This window comes from Chlorocebus sabaeus, chromosome 17 (assembly GCF_047675955.1).
Source record: "Chlorocebus sabaeus isolate Y175 chromosome 17, mChlSab1.0.hap1, whole genome shotgun sequence".
Taxonomy (NCBI): domain Eukaryota; kingdom Metazoa; phylum Chordata; class Mammalia; order Primates; family Cercopithecidae; genus Chlorocebus; species Chlorocebus sabaeus.
The window spans coordinates 28217068-28234307 of record NC_132920.1 but is presented as its reverse complement, the minus strand read 5'-3'; the positions used below and the strand labels follow the sequence as shown (position 1 = coordinate 28234307).

The following is a 17240-nucleotide window of genomic DNA, read 5'->3' as shown; positions in this document are numbered from 1 at the left end:
ATTCACAATAGTGTAAATGGACCATAAACTTGAGTTTCAATTTCAAATCCACTTGCAGCTTCACCCTCAAGGCTCAATTACGCATAATGTATGTGTTTGGAAATGGAAGCAAATTCCAGAGAGACCACTGAATGTCCTTTGGAATTTAATCTTCATTCTCACGTGTTCTTAACTTTCTGATCTTCTTCCCCAAACATGATGAAGTTTGGGACTCATCTATGGTTGAAGCTGGCTGTGGCCCTAAACCTCATCTTTCACTGAGGCAGCTGGCCCTGACACGCAGACTTCCTGAAGGGTCTGTTGCTAATGCCAAGCTTTCCTCCTCCAACCTGCTCCAGGAAGAACTCTGCTTCTTGGAGGTTGGGGTGGGGACGTGGTGAGAGAAATAATGTGCACTCCCCTAGACAGTGTTCCTATTACTCCTGCTTTAACAGATCGGGAAGGACATGGGGGAGAGAGCACTGTGTCCTTGCCCACACACAGGAATTTGAGTGACCCACACCATTCAAAACCAGATGCCCTCCCACCTGGAAATTCTGCAGTCTATGACTCAGATCCTTACTGCTCCCCAGGAAAGAATAAATATGCCTTACATCACCAGCACACACTGCAGACCATCACAGTTCTCAGTAGAACTGTGGAATATGGAGAACGCCGCTCCTCTACAGGCCTGAATTTACCTATTTGCACAAAGCGGGAGTTGGATCAGAAAAACCACTGAAGTCCCTTTTAAGGCACAGTTTAGTTTCTCGGCTTTTCAGAGATTCTCATCGTTGGCACTTATCTGACCAATTCTTACTCCTAGAAGACTGGGAAACACGAGTAACAATCAATACATTTTGAGTTCAAACATATGTCTTATAGGTCATGTTTTTCAGGCCACAACAATATTCATAAGAAGCAGATGCTCAGTAAAGTTTAGAGATTGTCTCATCCAAGTCACAAGGCCTAGGTTAGATAAATCTACAACTGTGCCCCCACAACAGTTGCAATCAGAATCTGATTTAGAACAAATTAAAGGCTGAGACAGTTTGGCTTCTCCTTTCCCGCTCTGCAATTCCTCAGCCTGTGGCAACTTGTGAAAGGCATCAAAGCTAGTCAGAAAACACCAGGTTTTGATATAGAAACACCCTGTAGACATCCCAGAGATATCCCAGGGACAAATATTGGCTGTTTTCCTGGCTCTAATCGGAAAGGGCAGACAATATTTGCAGGTGAAGTGATATGTCATTTGGAATTTACTTCCAAATAATTCAGTGAGGATGGGTATGTGTGCAAGGGTGGGGGCTGTGGTGTCAAGCTTTTTCAGATGTAAGTAAAATGAAATTGGTGGTGAGTTGTGTTGATCATAGATCATAGATGCAGTGGGCAACAGGTATGTGAGCCTAATTATACTCCTCTCTACTTTTTATATATGTTTGAAATTTTCCTTAATAAAAAAGTTGAATTAAAATGTAATAAGCTGGAGATACTCAAGGTTGGGAGCTTCTTTAACTGATGAATAGAAAAGGAATAGAGCAGATAAGAAGATAAATAAGAGATAAATGGAGCAGGAAGGAAAATGAAAAAAGAAAGAAGAAAAAGAAATAATGGGAACTTATATCAGCATTTATTGAGTTGTTACTGTATGTGCCAGGCATTTCCAGATATAAATAATTCTTACTTAATCTTTATTTTAGAAGTCATTACTGTTATGTTCTTTTACAAAAGAAAAAGAACTTGATACACTGAAAAATTAAATAACTTGCCCAAAATTGTATAGCGAGAAACAACTTAAAGCCAGGATTGTTTAAATCCTGAATCCAAACTCTTTTTCTTGTACACAATGAGGAGAGAGAAAAGGATAAAGCAATGAGAGATGGCAATGGGTAAAAAGTGTAGAAATGAAAAAAAAAAAAAAAAGAAAAAGAAAAAAGTGAGATTCAGTGAATTCAGAATCAGGGAAGCAGTTAAGAAGCCTTCCAAAGCTATCACTGGAATAGGAGGTAACTAGGGCTGGCATTGCTCAAACCTTGACCCTTCTGAGGGATGATTAATCTTTCATAGAAGGCAAGTTAATAGAAAATTCATTACATGCCTTCTGCCGCGCTTGCTGCTGGGAAAGAAGAAATTTTATAGTGCCTATCTTCAAACAGAGGCAACAACTAGGAGGATCCATGATCTCCCAAACATTTGGGCCTCCCCTCTGATGGCTCTGCACTGGCTTCTTGTGAGTTTCTCTCTCTGTGTGTGTGGGTGTGTGTGTGTGTGTGTGTGTGTGCTCAAGCTAAATTATAACAGAACAGGAATAAGGAAGAGGTAATACATAATTTGAGTAAAATGGTAGAGTGTTACACCTTGACAGTGATAAAAAGCTATGTTTTTAACACATCCTTTGCTTCTTTCTTCTCCAGTAAGAAAAATACATTTTTTAAATTTGAAAGAAGAAAAAAATGTAGAACAAAAAGGAAATTTAAAGTTAAACCTGAGATATTAATAAAAGTCATCTACTTGTTCTATGTGAATTTGTTGACACAGCACAGCACAGACAAGCAGATCTCAAGATAAAAAATTAAAACCTTATGTTGCCTGTATTGGTTCTGCAATCAAAGCTGACATTAAAATATTTAGCAGGGCTGGGTGGGATAGCTCACGCCTGTAATCCCAGCACTTTGGGATGCCTAGGTGGGTGGATCATTTGAGATCACCACTTCAAGACCATCCTGGGAAACATGGCAAAATCCCATCTCTACTAAAAATACAAAAATTAGCTGGGTTTGGTGGCATGCGACTGTAGTCCCAGCTACTCAGGGGGTTGAGGTGGGAGGATGGCCTGAGCCTTGGAGTCAAAGGTTACAAGTGAGCCGAGATCATACCACTGCACTCCAGCCTGGCTGATAGAGCCAGACCTTGTCCCAAAATGTATGTGTGTGTATATATATATATATTTAGAAGTATGCCATGGGCACAACCAATCAGAACAAATCCTGGGCTCCAACAACTGCCGTGCATATTCCTGTGTATACACACTGAGGACCATCCCTGCCTGCAAGCACGAATGCTAGATGTCTTGGTAGACATGCAAATGTTTTGACTTTCCAAAGTAAGGGAAATAAACTTCAGAACCTAAGAAAAAGCTCCACTTGGGGCTTCTACTACCTTTTAAGACATATTTTAAACAAGTGACTTATGAACATATGTGAGTACTGATCACTGAATGGAAACATAGCTTAACCAAAAATCAACCACAAGCATCTTGAATAAGAAAGAGTAAGTTAAACTCTAGTCCTGGGCGGAAACTTCTGCGTTTGACTTTTTTCTATCCTATAAACTTTAATGTATTTGGTGGAAGATGCAAAAGATATGCTAATCAAATGTGTAGATCATTAATAGATGATAAATACAGCTAGTCTGATAGATGACAGAATTCAGATTTAAAAGATCAATTGCTTGGGTGGATAGACAATAGTAGGCACCAACATTGCAGTGGCAATTCATATAAACTTTGATGTTTATTTGACCTTAAGTTAAAAGTGAACCAATAAAAATTAAAAACTAAAATTAGTGAACCAACAATGTTTCAAAGATACTAGAGAAAATAATGCCATTGTGGACTCTACTGATTAGTATCCAAAGAGTATGCTCTTGATTGATGAAATCAGACCTGAAATAATGTTTCTATCTGTGGACAGAATAGGTTTTAAAATGTAAAGTAATAAATTAAGTCAAATTCTGAGGAGGAGGGTGAGGATGTGAACTGGCTCCTAATATATATTAAGGCCTGGTCAAGCTCACCAGAACCCTGATTTGTGACTCAAGTCTCAGAAAGTTACCTCGGAATTCTTCTTCAATAAAGCCGTATCCATCATTTTGAATAAAAATATGTAATTTGTATATCATAAAATCTCTCAGGAATGATCCCCAAAGTAATTGCCAAGATTTGATCTAAAGTCAATCCCAGATAGGTGGACTCTGATGATGAAGACAGTTCTATCTGCCACAATCAGAACATTTCTGGAGGGAAGGTTACATCAGGGAAATCTGGCTGATGTCAAATCAGAAAGGACCTTGAGTGCTTCATGGGATAATTTCAAACTAAAAGTATAAGAATTCAGGAGGAATTGGGGCACTTTAACTTGAGCGAGATCAACAAACCTGACCTTTAGTAAAGTCATAGAGGCAGAGTGTGAAGGGAATAGGGACTGGAGAAGATCCTGGAAGTGAGGAGACAGCTAAGGGATGAAAGCAAAATTCCTAGAAGGAGATAACATGGAACCAAGGCTCTGAAGGAGGATGGGTGAAGGGCAATTGCAGCCCCATGATACCTTTGGGTGGACCAGGGATATGAAATGTTCTTTGTTTCCTCCTGTTCAGTGTGTGCTCCTGTACCTTCACTTCTCATTGCTGGAGGCAAGTACCCAAGGTACTCAAAAGTCTATCAAGAATGTGGGAACACCAAAATCTATGAAGTTGTGGTTTTAGGCCATTTGACCTACTGATGAGGTCTATAATGAAATGTCTCCTTACCTCTCAAGGGCTCATTACTACAAGGTGAGCAAATGTAAATTGTCTCAGATAGTAAAGATTTCATCACAATAATTATGATCCAAATGGAACCAGAGCAAGAGATGTGGAGTAGGAAGCAGAAGTTGCCCTCATTTCACTGTTACCCACTCTGTGACTTTTTATGTTATCTCTGTCTCTCTCTGAGCTTCAGTTTTCTCATACATGAAACTGTGAATACAGTTCTAGTTGTTTACCATTGTCAGGCCATGTGGTAAGTGCTTTATAGTTATTATTACATTTAATTGTCACAGCAGCCCTATAAGGTAGATAATATTATTATGCTGATTTCACAGATGAGAAAACTGGGGACAGACACATTAACTTTTATTTCAGAGTCAAGGAGCTAGTCAGTTGCACCGATAGGTATTGATTTCAATGGTCTTTATAGCCTCGTAGTCAAAGCTTCAGCCATTTTTTTTGAGCTAAAAGCAGAAGGGTAAAGAGCTTGGGAATGTGTGTAGGTCTGTTCCATAAGAGGATAGCATCTGACCTGCTGCCCTAAGGAGCTGCATAGCTGGATCAGGTATCAGTGATTAGGACATAGATTATAGGCTTTTGAAAAGAGCTCAGAAATCTGAGATAACTAAAAGCTTGTATTTCAACAGAGTTCACAAGAACTCAACCTCACCCAGACTTTAGTTTCAAAAGGCAGAGAATGCCTTTTGTGTGAAGCTGGCAGAGGCAAGGCAGGTGGAGCAAGCTCGATGGTGAGGGGTTTACAACTGAAGAAGAAGGGGGTGTGTGTAGGGAGTGGAGGTGGGTGTGTATGAATGCCACTCTGCGATTGGAGGGTGGTTCTTCAAACTGGTCCCTGCCAAGGGTTCAAAAGGGGCTGAAATCCTGGGGACCTCAGAGTCGACTAAAACTCCTAGCCATGATCCGGCAGTTTCAGGCCTGCTGTCTTGTCCTGCTGTTCCTGGTTGGCTTTGCTCAGCAGACCCTAAAGCCTCAAAATAGGAAGGTGAGCATGGGGCAGGAGATCCAAGCTGATTCTAGTACATAATGACCAACCGGGCTGCCAGAGTTGTGAGGCGTTCTCTCCTCTCTCCTTTCGAAGGACAAGATCTGCATTCCCAGCAGATCTTCACAAATCCTGACATTGCTATCCTTAGCGGGCTCTCCCTAAATCCACTGTCTCTTACTTGCATCTTTTCCTCTGCACCTAGTGGCTCTTTGAACTGAATGTATGTGGAGTGGGCTTGGGGGCTGCCTCAGCACATTCGCCTTTGCCACTTCCCCCTGGTGGCCCCTTGATAGCCTAGAGCCTGTCCCCTTCATGCTTGTCTGTAACTTGGGGTAGCGTTGTGGATCCCAACAAATGAGGCATGAAGTAGCAAATGGATTGGCAGGGAGGCTGCCCTTGCTACTCCTGCAGAGGCTGCTCAGCCAGAAACCCAGAGGGAGAGCTGAGAGAATCTGGTGTTGGGATCTGCACCAGGAGTTTCAAGGTCACGGAAAGAGGAGCTCCCCCTACTCCCACACCCCTAGAAAAATAAAACACACAAGGCCAATATGGTTGTCCGCCAATATTAATTTTAGAGAGGATCATGAGGTGAGGTAGAGACAAAGCTCAGCTCAGAGTAGGCTTTGTTCTCAGATCTTGGTGTTGCTCCCAAATCTCCTGATGCCATTTAGAAAAGTTCTCCCACTGGATGTCAATAGCCACCCCTGTAAAAGATGTGTATATATGTCTTAGGATGCAGACTGAGCAGATCACTTGAGGCACCCGCAAAGTTTAACTTTATAATCAGATGAATTTATTCAAAAGCAGCCTCAGTGGTGGCCGTATGCCAATTATATATCTTTTGTTAGTTCCTTTTTCTCCTCTATAAAAGGTGGGGAACAATGCCCATCATATAATGCAGTGATTCCCAGACTTGAGCTTACCTCAGAGAGAGCTGCTTAAAGCACAATTGCTAGGCCCCACCCAAGAGTTTCTGATTCAGTAAGTTTTAGGGGGAGCCCAGGAACTTGCTTTTCTAAAATGCTTCCAGTTGATACTCATGCAGGTCTACAAACCTGAAGCTTTGAGCTTTAATCTCTGTTATTGGGTTCATATGAAGTGTAAGATGGTGTCTATTAAATGCCGTAAGACAGCTTACTTACTTACTTTCAAGAAAGGTAACAGATTACTTGAAGGGACAACCTCCGAGGGTCATCCAGATCTATGTCAGCCACTGCTGCCTGGTTGGATGTGGAATTTTCTATGTAAAATATCATCTTGTGAATTAAGAGCTGTGTTCTAGGGTATTCTGTCTTCTTCAAACAGATGTAAGCAAACTAGAGCAGAACTGGAAGCTGGGTAGGAAAGATTGAGCTCTTCGAGTCTGCAATTTTCTTGGGATTCTGCATCTCATTTCACAGAGTGACATCCACATGAGAAGCAAACCTTTGGAAGGTGTCACACTCAGAGCTAAGGTAGCATGAAGGCAAGAAAATGGAGGCATACAAATGACAGCTCACATGGTGATTTCTGTGTGACTTTTTATTATAGTAGCAAGAAAGACAAATGTTGGAAATTATTCAGCTCAGAGGTAAGGTGTCATGAAGGCAAAGAGAATGCAGGCACATAGATGACAACCCCATCATAGTGGATTTCTTAGGCTAATGTTCCCAAATATTGTGACTGATGTATATGCGCAGATGTGTACAGAAGTATGGACTCAGAAGGGAAGGGCTTGTCCCTAGGTCAAGCCTCCTTCTCTCCAAGGATAATGAAGGAGAAGCTATGGTCTTGTGTCCTGGTGACAGACTCCGAAGATCGTAAAGAATTTCTTGCCCCACTTTCCCCACAGTAGCTCACCCATAGGCAATTCCTTCACTGCATGGGGTATGCCTTTAAGGACTGAGATCCTGTGAAGCCCAGTTTAAATTACTCTAAAATTCTATGACTTTTCGTCATATGGCCAGGAATATAGCCTCTCTTACCACATAACATCTTAGCCTTTTGTTCCAGGTTCTACATGCCTTTTATTCTTGGCATGCTTGTGGGTAGAAAGTTTTTCCGCTCTGTACTTTCTATTTTATGAACTTTAATTCATGAGCAGTCCAGGATGTTTCACAATATAAAGATGAGAAGTGGGTGTCAAGAATGAGTTTTGAAGGTACCAGTGAAACCAGAAAAGTTCCCTCGTCCCTCTCAGAGGGCATGCGATGGCAGGTGTGGCTCGCTTCCTTAGTGCCCCACTGCTCAAACCTCTAGGGGAGCAGAGAGGGAACATACAGAGAGGCAGGTTGTGGGGCTCCTACCCCAAGGCAGTGTCTAGGGGTGAATGTTTACAGCTGAAGCCCTAGTGGGCGTGTGTTACTGGGGGCTCTTAGTTCAGGCATCCATAGGCGACTTGTGTTAGCTCAATTAGTTCCCTGCCTTATCACAAAGACAGAGGGCTTTCTATATCCCAGGGATCTTGCCGTGGGGTACAGGAAGAATCGGATCACACGTGGACTTGGAGAATGAGTGCAAGGTTTTATTGAGTTGAAGTGGCCCTCGGCAGATGGGGGAGCCAAAAGATGGATGGTTTTTCCCTGGAGTCCGGGCTCTTTCCCTACCTCTCGGCCAACCTCCTTGTCCTTCCGCCCTCAATGGCCTTACGGTGTGCTCCTACCCTCCTGCGTCCCTCTCCGCGTCCGGCCAGTCGAGTGTGTTCCTCCGCACATGTGGTCCTCTGCACGTCCAGCCTCTGTGTGTCTGCCTGGTAGGGTCTCAGGGTTTTTATAGTCACGGGATGGGGGCGGGGCAGGCAACATTTGGGTGAGAGGCAGGAGTGCCTGTCCTCACCTAGGTCCGTGGGCACAAGCCTCAGGGTGGAGCCCTGGTCAGGGACCCACCTTTCTCTACCCAGCACTTTCCCGCTGCCCCTCCCCGCCATCACCAGTGAATACCCCACTGGGAAGCCTGGAAAGGCCTTTCAATGGCATCTGGAGAAGTTATGGGCCTGATTTTGGGGGATAGGAATTACAATATAAGAACATATAGATGAGAAGTTTGTGCAAAACTTACTTATGAGAAATCTTGCAAAAAATCTGTTAAGAGTATCTGAGAGAGGACGGCATGACTTGAATGGGCTGTTAGGATGTCGGGGGAGAATGCAATGTCAGGGAACAGAAGTAAATGGTATGAATCTTCTAGAAACAGGAAGAATATTATGAAATGCTTGTCTTGCCACCCCCACACAAAAAATGGATTATAAGTTAGAAGACATAAATTCTAGCTACGGCATCAGCTCTAAAAATTTTACTTGGAAATATCCCTTCAGTTCTTAGAATTTCAAGATGTTACATGAAGGGTCTTTGAGTGTTTTGAAAAAGTCCACAAATGTTGGAAATTATTGTTTATCTTATATCGTTATGGTTATTTTTGTAACATTCCAGGTGGATTGCAACAAAGGAGTGACAGGCACCATCTATGAGTATGGAGCCCTTACCCTCAACGGTGAGGAGTACATCCAGTTCAAGCAGTTTGCAGGCAAGCACGTCCTGTTTGTCAACGTAGCCACCTATTGAGGCTTGGCAGCTCAGTATCCTGGTAAGAACTCACGTTTCAACTCTTTTGGAAACAGCATTGCCAGATAACCATATTCTAATTCCAGAAGGTTTTACCAATGTGTTATTAGAGGATGCAGTGGGAGAAGTGATCAGGTGACTCTGCCTCCCTAAATGCTGCTCCTGCTCTGCTCCTTAGAATATCAAGATAATTATTTCCAGGTTTGAGAACTAAGACTTTCCCAAAGACTTAAAGACCACCAGGAGCACACTTGTAGTTGAACAAGTTGAGTGTGTTACTCGGTGCCCTGAAGGAGAACATGTTCTGTAGAGAACCATGGGGCTTCTTAACATGAAAGTATTAGAAAGTACTTACTATAGAATCTGAGCTTTTGTTAGGTGATTTGGAGACGAGTTCAAGGAATTGAAGTTCTGTTCTGAATTGGATGCCATCAATAACTGGGAGCAGTTATATGATTTGGTATCTTAATCAATTATATCTACATGGGAAGATAAACTAAGGCTAAAGTTGTACCTGGTAAAGAAGCACCAGTCATTCATATTGGCAAGAATAGGGTGGTACCTGGTCATTGCTGTGATTTGGACAATGTTCATGCTTTGTCTATGTTCAGTTACAATTATGCAGTGACCTTGTTTTTGTCTTGATTCATCATGATCACATGTTATGTGATATTGAAGTTCTATGAAATTGTTTATGTTTTCTAGGAGAGTGCTAAAGCCTAGCTGTGACTCCCAGGCCAGATACCTGGCTTTCAAGCACTGATTTTATGCTTCTTAGCAGTTACTTCTGATAAAAACAGGAGAGATGAGTGATCTTTGACATTCTGGAAAATGCCCTTGGGTTCTGTAGGCAACTCCAAATGACAAAGAGGGAAATGAAGTTTTCTGTCTGGGCAGCCTTTGATTAGTGCAAGAGCTGTGTAATGTGACTGGCAATGTAGAAGAATGCTCCATCTCGCCAACCTTGGCCTAACCTTCTGTGGTAGCTGAGGTGTGTTTCCATTTTCTTTGTGCCCTTAACAGAGAAGAGTTTGGTATTACTGTTGATCCAAAAAAGATTATTTAAAATTCTAGATCAATTATACTAGAGATAGATACAACTTTGGACAGGCCAAGAACTTTATTTTATGCTTTTAAAAAAACGGTTCAAGATAAATTTAAAATATTTATTGCACCAAATGCCACAGAGAAATGGATCAAAATAATACATGAACAAATTTTGTTTTGTTTTGAGACAATCCTGCTCTGTTGCCCAGGCTGGAGTGCAGTGGTGTGATCTCAGCTCACTGCAACCTCCGCCTCCCAGGTTCAAGCGATTCTTGTGCTTCAGCCTCCCAAGTAGCTGGGATTACAGGCATGCACCACTATATCTAGCTAATTTTTTTTTTTTCTTTTTGCATTTTTAGCAGAGACAGGGTTTTGCCATGTTGGCCAGGCTGGACTCAAACTCCTGACCTCAAGTGATCTGCAAGCCTTGGCCTCCCAAAGTGCTGGGATTACAGGCGTGAGCCACTGCACCTGGCCTATACATAAACAAGTTTTAAGAAAAATTTTCCACATGTTGACACTGTTATCTATTCAACTGATCAAAAATATATAAACCCTATCAATTTTTCTTAATGGATTTTCAATAATAAAAATCCCAGAATTGTATCCCTTTTAAATAACACTTAAAGTCAAACATATTATAATCTCATGTCTAAAAGATCTGGCTCACCAAATTTTGACATTTTAAAATTAACATTCAGAGGATGCTTTATGATTTAAGCAAAAATTCTAATAAAATGCCTGCTCCTCTGAAGTACAAATGGCTTACATTTACCAAGAGAAGCTAAATATTTTTCCAATTTAATGGTAAAATTATGCATAAAAAGATACTCTCAAAAGTACATATTAGGATAAGAATCACACTTTTAAAATAATTTGGGGTCACTTTATTATTATTGTTATTTTTGAGACAGTGTCTTGCTCTGTTGCCCAGGCTGGAGTGCAGGGGTGCGATCTTGGCTCACTGTAACCTCTGCCTCCGGGATTCAAGCTATTCTCTTGTCTCAGCCTCAAATAGCTGGGACTACAGGTGTGTATCTTCTCGCCCAGCTAATTTTTTTTTTTTTTTTTTTTTTTTTTTTTTTAAGTAGAGACTGGGTTTTGCCAGGTTGGTCAGGCTGGTGTCAAACTTCTGGCCTCAAGTGATCCACCTGCTTCAGTCTCCCAAAGTACTGGGATTACAGGCATACGCCACCACATCTGGCCTCAGTTTATTTATGTACAATCAAGTCTAGGGAAAACCTGAAAAGCTACAGACTAAATTTTTATTATAAGAGCCCAAACAATGATTTAGTATCATTTAGTAAGTGAGAAAGTTAAAAGAACTTGCCAAATGAATAGAATCAAGGTCCGCTAAGTGTATCTACTATAGGACCTCAGGACCCGGGTATTAGAGCCCAAACAACAGTTTTGTATCATTTAGCAAGCAAGAATTCTCCTCCCTTCAAAAAGTTAAATTTGAAAAATATGGTAAATTTTAAAAGTTGTGATGTGTAAACAGCAGTTCCATGGAATATGAAGCTGCTCTTAAATTTGTTTTAATTTAATTTAATTTTACCTTAAATTTGCTACATATTGAATAGGCAATATACTTGCAACATTCAAAATTCAAGAGATATAAAAAGGTTTAACAGTGGCACTTGCCATGTTCCCTTCTCTTTAGGCAACCAGCATTATCAGTTTATGGTGTATATTTCCAGAAATCTGTTATGCATATACAAGCAAACATTTCCCTTTCACTTTCTTTCTCTCAAGCACATACACATACACAAACATACACACGGAAATGATTATGCACATTGCTTTTTCACATATATCACATACCTTGGGGACAGGAGTGGTGGCTCATACCTGTAATCCCAGCACTACGGGAGGCCAAGGTGGCTGGATCACTCTTGAACATCAGAGGTTTGAGACCAGCCTTGCCAACATAGTGAAACCCTGTCTCAACTAAAAATACACAAAATTAGCTGGGCATGGTGGCACATGCCTGTAATCCCAACTACTCAGGAGGCTAAAGCATGAGAATCTCTTGAACCCAGGAGGCGGGGGTTGCAGTGAGCTGAAATCCTGCCACTGCACTCCAGCCTGGGTGACAGAGAGAGACTCTGTCTAAAAACAAAACACAAAAACATGGTGAGTTTCCTTATTCATTTTAAGGCATAGTATTCCATTGTGTTGCTGTGATATAATTTATTAAATTAGTTCATGAGAATTTAAAAGAGCATCTCATTCAAATTTTACTCCAGATGAGGAAATTGAGAGAATTAAAGAAACTTACCAAAGGAATAGAATCAGGGTCTGTTAAGTGTGTCTGCTATAGAAAGGAAATACTCTTGATGGCCAAAGATAAGAGAGAGATGAGTATTGATAGTAACCAAAGAACTGTAGAAAAATAGGAAGACACTCTCTATTTAAGAAGAGGTTCTTAGGGGACATTCCAGCAGGCAGAGCTGAATCTGAATAAGAACGGCCAATACAGGTTCTGAGGTCTGAATAAATCTGACCTGAAAATAGCTGAATATGGAAATTATTGTTCAAGTCTAAACACACAAGTTGGAAGGTTCCTGACAGTGGTAAAGAGCAGTTTGGAGTTTGTGGCCTGGAGTCCCAGGGAGTGTTCTAGGGAATGTTCCAGCATCAGTTAGGTCACTGGAATTGAGGAGAGGGTACAGAATACTGTAGAGATAGCCTTGGAATTTCTCTGTCTCTACCACTCTCAGGGTGGAGCACCAAGGAGTACTCCTGGGAATGTAACTGGCACTGGAGTGTCTGGTTTTGTCACCATGGGACATTGTATGAGTAGGGCCGGGGGGATGCGGGGATAGGTGGGTAGTATTTCCATTTTGTTTGCTTTTTCCTTACAAATTTTTTTGATCAGTTCACCAACTAAATTTTTTTGATCAGTTCACCAACTAAGACAGTGGCACTCAAATCTGACTTCTCTTTAGAATCAAACAGGACCCCCACACAAGGCTACCAATGTGTGTGTGTGTGTTTGTGTTTTTTTAAAAAAATAAGAGTTCTCATTGGATGGTAAAGTATAGCCAGGCATGGCTTACTGTACAAGAAAAACAGCAGCCATTTAGATGCATTTCTGGAAACATGTGCTCTAGTCTTTTTTTTTTTTTTTTCTCTCTCTACTCCTTTGATCTCTGTAATCTTGAATCTTTCCCTTCATAGTCCTTGGTTTATTCATGGGATAAATGGATACATTCGGTGATCTTTCACTGCTTGAGGTAGGCCTCCTGACCAAGTCACCAATGCTATTCATTCTCCACTTACAGAACTGAATGCACTACAGGAGGAGCTGAAGAATTTTGGTGTCGTTGTGTTGGCCTTTCCCTGCAACCAGTTTGGAAAACAAGAACCAGGAACAAACTCAGAAATACTTCTTGGACTCAAGTGAGTGCTTGCATGGGACTCTGCAGGTGCCCTGTCAGGATTTCCATTCCTCATTCCACCTAGATGCCTGCCTATTCTGGAAACTTCTGGGATAGGACATAGATACATGGGTTGAAGCATATCCTTATGATGTTTTGAATTCAATCTATTCTATTCGCAGTGCTCAAATATTCTCTTTACTTTTGAATTATTCAATGATGAGGCTAAGGAAAGATTGAATGGAAAAGCAGCATAGAGGAAAGAAGGGAGTATAAGAAATGGAAATGAAGCAGGAAACCTAAGCTCAAAATATTGCCTTCCAATTTTCTTAGAATTCTCTATTGGCTCCATAAAGCCTATTGCATGAAGTCCTGCTTCCCACAGACTATCTTTTCTTATCTTCCCTATGCACAGCCTCTTCCCTTTATCTTTAATTTCCTGTGAATTGGTGGTGGTCATTATTTTCCATCCATGTCTTAATTTGGATCTTGCTGGGAACACTTTGATTCACTGCAGGTATGTGCGTCCAGGTAGTGGCTTTGTCCCTAATTTCCAGCTCTTTGAGAAAGGGGATGTGAATGGAGAAAAAGAACAGAAGGTCTTTACTTTCCTGAAGGTGAGTGAGTATAAACCTGTCATGGATTGGTTAGCTAGAAATGCTCTGAAAGCAGTGGGGCTCATGTCTAGGGTTGTGGTTGGACCCCTTGGAAAACAGATGCTCAGGTAAGTTCAAGGCTCATGGCAATATCTGCTGTGAGGCTTTAGCTTTAAGTAGAGGAAGTCCATGATGGACAACAGCTCTGATGTGGACTAGCCTCCTGTATTGAATGGTAATGATTCATTCATTCAGCAATCATTTATCAGATCTCAGTATGTGCCATATAATGAGTTAAGAAACATTAATAGGGCATAGTCTCTTCCCTGAAGGAACTCACATTTAATCAGGAGACAGACATGGATGATACAGAATACCATGTGCTAAATGCCTTTAGAGTCACAGAGTGTTAGAACTACAGAATACCAGGATAGAAGGACCCCCGAGGATCTCTTTGTCTACTCAGCCTCAAATACTGGTCTGCAGAACAAGACTGGTCCTGCTGAAATTTTCACTCATCCACAGCAAACAAGGGAAAAAAGACAATGCACAATTTTTCATACAGCTCAACTTATTGAATATAAGACTGACATTTATTCTGACATTAAATTACTATTATGTTTACCCATATAAATTGCCCTTTACTTACTCAAAAATGGCACTATAATCAATTTTATGTGGTTCAACATGGTATTAAAAGTCCTTTAATTTTTAAATTTATGCTTATAGTAGACTTTTAATTTTTCTTATTGGCAAAATGAATATTAGTGATTGCACGTTAATCTCCAAGGAAATAGTTATTGAAATTTTACTGGCTTATGAAGCCTAGGAAACCCCAAATTCTGGGAGCCACTACTCTAAATCAACCTATCTTTTTTTTCTGCTGAGGAAACAAACTGTAGAAATGATATGACTCACCCAAGGAAACAGAAAATAGTCTTTTACTGAATTGCCGTGATAAAATAATGGGAATAGAGGAAAGACAGGGAAAGGAGGAATGCTTTCTATTTACCATTATACTCTCTAACTCTCGGTTGTTTGGTAGTTGGTGTATTGGTATTGATACATTGCAGTGTCTGTGATTGATTGGAAGCATGCAAAGTAGTTAATATATTAAAATACATAATAGTGAGTAGACTCTGTAGTCTGGAGATAAGGCTGTACCACACAGAAGTAGAAATAAAGTAGAAATAAATGTATGTTTCTACTTTCCATATCTCTGCTCCAGAACTCCTGCCCTCCAACCTCTGATCTTTTGGGCTCATCAAGCCAACTCTTCTGGGAGCCCATGAAGGTCCATGACATCCGCTGGAACTTTGAGAAATTTCTGGTGGGGCCCGATGGAGTCCCTGTCATGCGCTGGTTCCACCGGGCTCCAGTCAGCACAGTCAAGTCAGACATCCTGGAGTACCTAAAGCAGTTCAATGCCCACTAGGAAGGGTTAGCAACTGGCAGAAGTAACTACCGTGTCTCCCACCTGCAGGAATGTCTAACAAAGTGTCCATCTTCCTCCATCTTTGCTCCACACTCCTGCCTACCCAGCCTCCTGATGACCAAACCATCTTGTACTACCCAAGCAGCTGCTTAGCATGTGTGTGTAGCTGTGTGTGTGTGTGTGTATGGATATGTAGAATTGTATTTGTTGGTATATGCGTGGGTGTTTGTATGTGTGGTGTGGGCGTGTGTGTGTGTTTGAAGATTAAGGAAAAGAACACCTATCTCCCCAACTCTCTGATCCTGAAATATCTATTCCAAAGGAAAATCATATTTTAGGGTAGATGAATCAGACTATCTTGTGTCCCTAAAAAAGCAAACCCCAGAAGTTGTGACGTCTATCCTTTCCCCTTCCTGAAAGTTTAAAGAAAGCAGGAGCTGGCCGCAAGACTCTAGGCCTCCTTCATAGCCTCTCTCGTCTAAGATAGGCATGCATTGGTAAACTCTTCTCTCCTTAATTCTCCTTTATTCCCCTGCCACCCGGTAGTTCTCATGTAGGACCTCTGAAGGCAGAGTGAGAGCAGAAACCCCACTTCACATGAAGGGAGGGGCATCTCCATGACGGTGGGTCCCAAAACCCCTCGGGGTTGGACCTTGCCAGAGCCTTCCTTGGTGCCTGTCCCTTAGTGCATTCAGGTCATGGCACCTGGGCTGGATGTTCCTGTATTCTGAATGATGGGCTTTCTTCTCACCCTGAGGCTCTTCAACCTTAAACTTATTCTGATCACTATCTCAAATTAAAAAATTCTGCAGCAACCTGGCTCTGTGTGGTGTTTTCCCAGTCCCATATTATGTCCAGAGTTATACTTCTTCTTTCTCTGTCACTTTGTCCCTGCTTTCTTGATTCCCTTGCCTTGTTCTTCAATATTTTGTTTTTCTCAAAAATGCTCTAGAACTTTCCTGGGCACATATAAAAGAACCAGCTGGAACTGGTTGCTCAGAGCTGCTGTGTCTGTGAGCACAGATCAGGTCCCTCTGTACCCTCCCGTTCAGGTCTCTTGACCGGGCCCCTACATGACAGTAATCCTTGCCTCTCAAAGAATCTTCTCTCTCTCTACAACAAATATGCATACATTTCTGTTTATAAAATTAATTCATGCTCACTGTTAAAATCTGAAAGCACATAAAAGTAAAAAAGCATAACAAAACAAAATGGAACAAAACCCACTTCTAATCAGAGGTGCAAAGGACCTGCTAGGAAGCCCTATCTGCCCCGTGCCGTTTTATAATTAAAATACAGTGTTTTATAATGGAAGTAGATTTCAGAAAACCAGATATTAAGGAAAGAAATTAGATAAGGAAGTAAAATAAAATCACTGTTTTCCTTTTCACAGATTACTTGGAACATAGGTACTAGCACTTAAAAATATTTTTTGCATAAAAAATGCAGGAAATTTAAATATCAGTGAGTAATTTCAAACATTGTAGGGATCATAATCCTGCTGTGTACCTAACAGAAATGTAGGCTGGGCACAGTGGTGCACACCTGTGATCCCAGCACTTTGGGAGGCCAAGGAGGGTGGATCACCTGAGGTCAGGAGTTCACAACCAGCCTGATTAACATGGTGAAACCCTGTCTCTACTAAATACAAAAAAATTAGCCAGGTGTGGTGGCGCATACCTGTAATCTGAGCTACTTGGAAGGCCGAGATAGGAGAATCTTTTGTGCCCT

The 17240-nt window shown here is 41.4% G+C and overlaps 1 protein-coding gene across 1 annotated transcript; it reads left to right on the top strand.

The window, feature by feature from the left end:
* Positions 1–5244: 5244 nt before the first annotated feature.
* On the top strand, positions 5245–16322 carry GPX6 (glutathione peroxidase 6). The gene is made up of 5 exons (XM_007973344.3): positions 5245–5506; positions 8917–9070; positions 13383–13500; positions 13996–14095; positions 15303–16322. Exons 1-5 carry the CDS (start codon positions 5312–5314, stop codon positions 15507–15509), a joined length of 774 nt encoding a protein of 257 aa, XP_007971535.2. The 5' UTR covers positions 5245–5311; the 3' UTR covers positions 15510–16322.
* Positions 16323–17240: the final 918 nt, after the last annotated feature.